This window comes from Agrilus planipennis, unplaced genomic scaffold (genome assembly GCF_000699045.2).
Source record: "Agrilus planipennis isolate EAB-ADULT unplaced genomic scaffold, Apla_2.0 scaffold112, whole genome shotgun sequence".
NCBI lineage: Eukaryota > Metazoa > Arthropoda > Insecta > Coleoptera > Buprestidae > Agrilus > Agrilus planipennis.
In genome coordinates this window covers 19,264-27,325 of record NW_020438886.1, presented here as the reverse complement: position 1 = coordinate 27,325, position 8,062 = coordinate 19,264, and the positions used below count along the sequence as shown (strand labels likewise).

Sequence of the window (8,062 nt, the reverse complement as noted above, 5' to 3'; positions counted from 1 at the left end):
ATTCAAAAAGTATGTCGAGTGCTAAAATTTAGTAACAACGTACTTCTGTTAAACATGTCCTTCTAGTAACAACTATTCTGCCTTTTTAGAAAGACTGAAGTGTCAGTGACGGTAGTTTTCTAAATTGGTCTTGCTTCTTTGTATTTGCTAATTATAAACAGAAAACTCACAATGTTTAAAAGTAATATTTGAAAAGATTAATTAACAATTAATTACTTTGCCCGCCTAAAGATAAAATAAGATTTCTGTTCTAAAAAAAAAACACATTTGGTTTTTATCAAAAGATATCTATTGAATTATTTACAGACTTTATAATACAGTGAAGCTAGGCCACAACATCAACTTCACATTGCATGCCACAGCCTTGTTTAAATAAACTCAGGTTTATATTCTGAAAAATATAAAAATCTGGTAATCAAATGCAATCGATCTATTCACCAACATCACCTTCAACTACAATCGGGAATATCACTGTCATAGACAACACACAAATTAAATTAATATAACTAACTGTACACTTGTCCACTTTTGTCTTTTTATTTGTTTTGTTCTCTTGTACAGTACTTTGAATGGATAAAAATTTCCATCACTTAACAATAACGATCTTATTAAGGTTGTCTCCGATCATACTCTCGCCTGTAGTCTCTTTCTGGCCTCCATTCACCCGGAGAAAATCTATCCCTGGGAAACGGTTGATCTCCAGGGGCGTACATAGGGCCGCCAGGAACAAATGGAGGATAATGCGTAGGATACATGGGCCTAGCACTAATTGGGATGACTGAAGCATCACGACTACGTTGAAAAGACCGCCAATCATCCTTACACGGTAATCTGTAAATTAAGATTTCAATAATATTCACAATAATTATCAACTGCAATCGGTCATCGAACCTTTTGTCAATCGGTCTTGTATGGTCACGGTCTCTATGGTAGCCTGGATTTCCTCGGGAATAATCAAATCTATCCCTTTTGTAATCCATAGCAAACCTATCACGAGATTGCCCCCCAGACCATCGGTCGTGATCACTATGAGATGCTCTTTCTGGCTGATCATGTCTAAAGTTTGATCTCTGGCCTGAACTCTGTTTTCTACTCATACGACTTTGACTGTATCTACTAGCATAATCGTGACTTTCATCGTCATTTTCTTCCCTTGATTTTTTTGGACGATCTTTTTCTGAGCTTCTATCTTTTCTTTCTCTCCTACTAGTTAATGATATTGTTTAACACATTTAAAAATAATGATTCAATGTAGTTATGTACCTTTCCGAATGATGTTTTTTAAAGTCCTTATCATCTCTACTATCACTTTCATTCTCATGTTTTCTTTTAATATTCATTTCTTTGTCTTCTTTACCATCAGACTTGTCTTTTCCAGATGAACTTGCACCTTGTTGACTCTATAAAAAATATATATAATAGCATTATAAAGAAAAATTGCCTGTATGTATAAATAATATTTTACTTACATCCTCTTTTTTCTTTTCATTCTTCTTACATGCTTTTTTATACAGTTTATATAACTTTTTGGCATCGAATTCGGTAAATTTAGACACAAAATGCCATAAGTTGCTAAAATAAAAATTAACATAAGATTATTGCTAGATTGACTGATTGATTAATATGATAGCAAACTGGTACTATTTTCGTTCAAGTTATCAAAACATGAAAACAATACCTACCTTCTCCATTCTTTAAGTTTTTCAGGATCGGTATAATTTGCTAAACAAACATTTATTTGTTCCCCTATTTGTAATAAGCATAACATTGTATGATTAACTTGCTCTGCTTCAGAGAGAGATTGGTCGGGATTGTCAAGAGCTTTCAATGCCTTTTTAACTGGTCTCATCATTTCTTTACACTAAAAAAAACATCAGTACCAATTATACATAAAATATTAATATTAACTGCATTATTTCAAAAATAATATATTAATCAAAATTCTAAATGAAAATATTATTGAATTTAACGGCATTCTTTCCTACTCATATTACTGTAATTAAATACTAAATGCAAATTAGAAATTTTTATCAGTCAAGTCATAACACTATAGCTATAAATGTTATATGATTTATTTTACAAGGGTCTCACAACACGGAAGAATACTCAATCATAAACAATTGTTTCAACTAATAGAAAAAAGGAAAGCTTAAACTATTGTAATTTGTTAATGGACAAAATGATTAGAGATAATGGTTAACCACAATTACATTCTTCCAACGTTAGATACAAGGTCTCTTCGTCAAAAAAGTCAAAATTCACAATATTTTCCATATCAGAATCAGAAAGTCCTACCTCATGAAAGATAGAAGGATCTAAATCTCCCAAAACATCTAACGCTCTTGGTTCATTATTTGCTGTGAAATGCATTGGACCTGAGTTTTTATTTTTCTTCTGTTTCTTCTTGTCTTTTTTCTCCTTCATACTAGTAGATGGTAAATCTTCTTGTTCTTCTTTATCTTTCTTTGAAGCTTTCTTTGATGAAGCTGCAGCTGCTGCAATAACTGAAGTAATGCCCACAGTGTTGGAATTAGAAGCGTCATCACCAGAACTAATATCATCATGATCAATTATTTCTTTGGTAAGTGCTTTTGTTTCTCTAGCTTTTCGTATCTTTTTTGGCTTAGTTACGCCTTTCTTTATGTCCAACTGCTTTTTTAATATTTTCAGAAGATACTCGGATCTTTGTTGAAGATGTTTAGCTTGTGGTTTTTTGTCGTCGTTGAATAAAATTTTATCTCCAATTCCCAATGAAGGGTCCATCTTAATTTGTTCCCATGAACCCATTCCATATTGATAAATGCCTTGCAGTAATTTGGAATCCTCTAATGCCTCCCATTCAACATCAAAATGTGCTGGTTTTGTACGTGCGTCAAGAACCCATTTACTTCTTTCCACAGGATCAGATGGGAGCACTTCATCTAACGGTTCTAATTCTTCTTCACAAGCTGTCATAGTTTTGGCATTAACCGAAACTCCTCCGAGTTTAAAAGAAGGTCCTCGAGAACGTTTTCTTCCTTTTGCACCGACATCTTCGGTGCTTGTTTCGTTGTTTTCTTTTGTGTGCTCACCCATGTAGGCCCGACAACGTTCGTGAAGAAGTTCACCCAATTTTTTAAGTTCCGCAAGCGGTTTCTCTTGCAGTTCAGCATCACAAGCAACCGCTTCTAGTCGTTTTAAAGGATTGCTAAATTTCTTATAACTCTTTATGAATTTTCTTATATCAGCATCGGTGAAATTCTTTATTCTTTCTCGGTTGGTAAGAGGAGGTCTTCCACGTTTACGAGGTCTTTCATCGTCACTCTCTTCACCTTCTCCAGTACTTCCAGATTCTTCAGTTTTCTTTCTTTTCCTTCCTCTTCCTCCTTCCCCATCACTCTCAGATTGGTTAATCTGCTGGAGAGTTTTTCTGGATCTTGGAGGAAGATACATATCCTCCATCTCCTTATTTCTTTCTTCTTCTTCGACACGTTTTCGTAACGTTTCTGGAATAATTTCATCCCAATCTTTACTTTCTTCATCTGGTATTGCAGCTGCAGCCGGAGATGGTTCATTTTCTTCTTCAAATGCAGCAAAACTGGCTACTTTAAAAGCTGATAGTAACTCATCTCCTGCCATTGTTGGTGCTTCATCCCTTGTTTCTGCTCTTCTTAATATTTCGTCAATATCACACTAAAAAAAGATCATTCATTCACTGTCAGTCTTCATTTTACAAACAAATTCTTACATTTGGTTCTTCGTCTTTGTCCTCTTCATCTTTAAATAATTCTTCAGCCCCAAATTTTAAAATGGCCGTAAGATCTTCTTTGTTGAAAGGATTATTATTTGAAGATGCTTTCTTATCTAAAACTGTTCTCCCTGTGGTATCCATACGTTGAATAACTAAATGATCCAGTACCATCTTCTGTTTAGCACGTTCTACTATTTGTTCTTCAACTGACCTTGCTGTAACTAATCTGTAAATATTTACTTGATTCTTCTGCCCAATTCTATGCGCCCTTGCTTGAGCTTGAAGGTCATTTTGAGGATTCCAGTCAGAATCAAAAATAATGACGGTATCTGCTGTTGCTAAATTTATTCCCAAACCACCGGCACGAGTAGAAAGTAAAAAGCAAAAATCTTGAGAACCTTCAGCGTTGAAATGGTCCAAAGCTTGCTTTCGAAGTTCTCCTTTAATCCCACCATCGAGACGTTGAAATGGAAAGTGTCTTAGTTGCAGATATTCACCCAGGATGTCTAACATGCGAACCATTTGAGAGAAAATCAGAACACGGTGACCAGTCTCCTTAAGTCGAATAAGTAATTTGTCTAATAACACAAGTTTCCCGGATCCCCTTAAAAGTTGCTAAAAAATGTGTATGTAAGGTTGTTTTGCATTTTAAAGTTTTCCAGTATAGTACATACCTGCAAATGATCTTGCTGTGATACATGCGAATCATATTCAGTAGGTTTAGTAAGAAGGGCATGGTTACAACATTTCTTCAGTTCAATTACAATATTTAAAAAGGTATTTGTTGAACCTTTGACACCTTTCCTTAATGCATTATAATTCTTTGTCAATATCCATTTGTAATACTGCTTCTGTATAGAAGTCATTTCAACACGAAGAATTTGTTCTACTTTAGCTGGCAAAGACTTTTCTACATCTTTTTTAACTCTTCTAAGGATAAAGGGTTCAAGCTGTCGATGTAATTTCCCATAACCCTTTGTAGATGCATTTTCATGCTCTTTTTCAAATTCATCCCATGATTCAAATCTATAAAGAGTAAAATAAAATATTGTGTAAGCACTTGACTACTTACTTTATCATACTTTTGGGGCATTATAAAATGTAACAAGGCCCACAGTTCTTTCAAACTATTTTGTAATGGAGTTCCGGTGATAAGAAGTCGATGATTTGTATCAAACTCCATTAACGCTTTGTACAATAAGGAATCGTCATTTTTAAGTCTATGAGCTTCGTCTACTAATAATACAGCCCAGCTGATGCTACCAAGAAAGGCTTTATCTTTTAAAACAATTTCGTAAGTTGTTAATATAGCGTTAAACTTTAATCTTTTTGAGCTCTCGTAAGACCATTCGTATTGACGAATCTAAAATTAAAATATTGGTCTCAGATGAAAAATTTACTTGCGAAAAGACATACGATATCTCTGGAATTAACGTCACCCAAGTAGGTAACAAAATTCATTTCCGGGGCCCATTGAGAGAATTCTCGTTGCCACGATGTCATTGTCGATAACGGGACGACACACAAAAAAGGTCCGTAGAGTTGGTGTGTGTTGAACAAATAGTAGAGGAAACAAATGGTCTGAACAAAAAATATTTTCCATTAATAATCTAAAAAACTAGTTTGTACACACCTGACAACTTTCATTACCTGAATTGTTTTACCCAGTCCCATTTCATCAGCTAAAATAACTGAGTTTTCTTTTGACCATGAGTGAATTAACCAATTGAGACCATCCATTTGGTAATCTCGTAATACCAAACTCTACAAAATAGTATAATAAACAACTTTTTGTAGATAAATCAAAGGAAATTTAAATCTTTACGTTTTCTACTCCTGTCATGTAAGAAGGTTGTGATTTTACTTCATGAAATTTTGGCCTGTACTTAAGCGCTTTACAATGCTTGGATGGAGTTCGTTTGGAGTCTTCTCTTTCTTGGAATTCTTCTATTTTCTTGGGCCACTTTCGCTTAATTAGTCCCGAATCTTCCCATGTAGCATCAGAATATGGTAAACTTTCCCATTTTACATAATAATCAGTTCCTCCATCAGGTTTTTCATATTTGGCTAAAATGCACTAATTGAAATTTAAAAGTAATACAATTATTAAGAAGCTTACCAATTATTCTTTCTACATTTGTATAGCTTTTAAGTAACTCTTGCTGTAATTCTAGTTGACATTCATAATACTCTATGTCTTCAGGAGAGGCATGTTTTTTCCAGTAGTTAATTTCAAATTCCTTTTTAACATAATTTTCTAACTTCTTTATTCCTTTAACTTTTTGCTCTTTAAGTGAGTTATCAGATTCCCAAGTATTATGAATGTGAGCCCAATCTTTCCATTTAATCAGATACTGTATCTCCGTATTTTCCAAGTCTTCAGGATCACACCCATCATTGGGATCTCCATTTTCTTCTATTGCATATAGTGTGGTAATATTTCCTGTAACTAAATTTGCAAATTAATTTTTCAATTATAATGTTTATTTTATTATAATTATAGAACATAAAAATACAACACATATGTCCTACTAACTTCCTTTCTTTCCTTTTCTTTGGCCAAGTATTTTTTCAATAGTTTCACACTTCTCCTCACTTACAGGTTCTGCAGGTACTTCTTGTTCAACTTCTAGTAAATCATCTGTATCAGTTTTGTCTTCGCTATCTTCTTTGTAACTAACAGTATTTGTAGTTTTCCTTCTGGTTAGAGATCGCCTTTTATCGTCATCACTATCTACACTAGAATCTTCGGAGCTATAATGTGTCTTAGTATGGGTTCTTTTTGTTAGAGTACGTTTAGCTCCAACTCTTTTGCTTGGAGGTGGCCTTTCTTGTACTACATCGTCCTCAGATTCTGACGAAGTATCCTCTTCATCATCGTCATTATATTTCCATTCATCACTACAAATTAATGAAAATATAAAATATATAGACAGTTCATTCCATCTACTTTAAAATACAATCAGAAAAAAAAAAACGTTCCAATATAGAATATTACGTTTTTTTCATATTGTTGTTCATGATTATATTATTGATAATGAATAAGTAAATTGTAAATAAACCTTTTAAAATGACTCTTCTTATCATTAGATTCGCTTTCAGAAAAATTTAGTCTTGCAGGTTCTTTTCGAGCTCTTCCTGATCTTCGAATACCATAAATATCTGGGTGTTCTTCCCACTAAAGCAAAATAAGTATCAGAAACGAATTAAGACTTTTTTAGTTTGTTATACATCCTTGCTATGGCTTCTGTGCCCACTTGACTTTTTCTTTGACGAATGATTTGAGGTAGATGAGCGCGTGCTTCCTGCTTTTGATGCTCTTGATCGACTAGAGTCACTGGAGGAAGAAGTGCCTGTATCACTTTAGAACAAACATATTTTTTATATATTTATAAACATTATATCAAATTACTGTTTAAAAAAACATTCATAAATATAATTCAAACTTTCTACGGTGCATCAATTATCAGAAAAGATCAATAAAACTTTACAAATGCTTACGGTAATCTTGTGAGGACAACTTTTGGAATAAGAACAAATAACTTTTCAATATGATCAATACTTAATGTGCATCTTATAGTTTGTAGTTTCTTAGAACTTTGCGCTAAATTTCCTCGTTCTTCTGTAAATATTCTATACCTTCTAGTAATTGGCGGCATTTTAAACGAAAAACTGGATGCTTATGACAGTTACAAATTCGTATTTATTATGCGGGCAATGCAATTGTTTTAACTTTTAGAAGCAATGCCACCTTTACTAAATATTTCCAATTTCTTTATAATAGGATGCACTGAATCTCGAAATATTTGAGGTATTTAAATTTTTAGCACGGATGTTTAAAATAATAAATTAAAATAACTTCTCCGTCAATACAGAAAATCTTGGTATTTTATTTTGCCTAAATTATTTTCTATCCTCACGATAGCTAAAACTTTTCATGAATACAAAGAATCGAACCTTTTGTAAACATGTTACCATTTAAAGTAATACTTCAAATGACTAAAAATAATAAAAGAGCAAATCTCTGTCTCATGTGATTTTAAAATGTTTCCACATTTTTTTAGTCGATTTTTAAATCATAAAATTTTAAAAAAATAATTAGTATATAAATTGTTTTCTTTTTTAATAACAATACTCAAAATAATACCAGTTACATTTTCGTAAAAAATTATATAAAAAAGGTAAATCTGTTGTTAATACTCCTTTTTTTAACAGCAATTTTTAGTATAATTTAAAAAATAATGCCTACAAAATTCGTATGGACAACGTAAGTCTATATCGTGAATAAAAACTTTTTACCATTTTATTTTATTTACAAAATTTATTGTTATT

The 8,062-nt window shown here is 32.7% G+C and overlaps 1 protein-coding gene across 1 annotated transcript in view; it reads right to left on the bottom strand.

Annotated features, from left to right (window-relative positions):
* Positions 1-415: 415 nt before the first annotated feature.
* The window catches only part of LOC108742421 (chromodomain-helicase-DNA-binding protein 1), a 21,280-nt gene continuing 13,633 nt past the window's right edge, over positions 416-8,062 (bottom strand). The window contains exons 3-18 of the mRNA XM_025981652.1: positions 6,962-7,091; positions 6,793-6,908; positions 6,267-6,631; positions 5,850-6,179; positions 5,556-5,797; positions 5,381-5,494; positions 5,147-5,311; positions 4,813-5,093; positions 4,405-4,756; positions 3,728-4,345; positions 2,296-3,672; positions 1,683-1,861; positions 1,470-1,572; positions 1,264-1,400; positions 892-1,203; positions 416-831 (exon numbers count right to left, since the gene is read on the bottom strand). Of these exons, the coding sequence (XP_025837437.1) occupies positions 609-831; positions 892-1,203; positions 1,264-1,400; positions 1,470-1,572; positions 1,683-1,861; positions 2,296-3,672; positions 3,728-4,345; positions 4,405-4,756; positions 4,813-5,093; positions 5,147-5,311; positions 5,381-5,494; positions 5,556-5,797; positions 5,850-6,179; positions 6,267-6,631; positions 6,793-6,908; positions 6,962-7,091 (5,044 nt within the window). The 3' untranslated portion in view covers positions 416-608. The remainder of the gene's footprint in view (positions 832-891; positions 1,204-1,263; positions 1,401-1,469; positions 1,573-1,682; positions 1,862-2,295; positions 3,673-3,727; positions 4,346-4,404; positions 4,757-4,812; positions 5,094-5,146; positions 5,312-5,380; positions 5,495-5,555; positions 5,798-5,849; positions 6,180-6,266; positions 6,632-6,792; positions 6,909-6,961; positions 7,092-8,062) is intronic.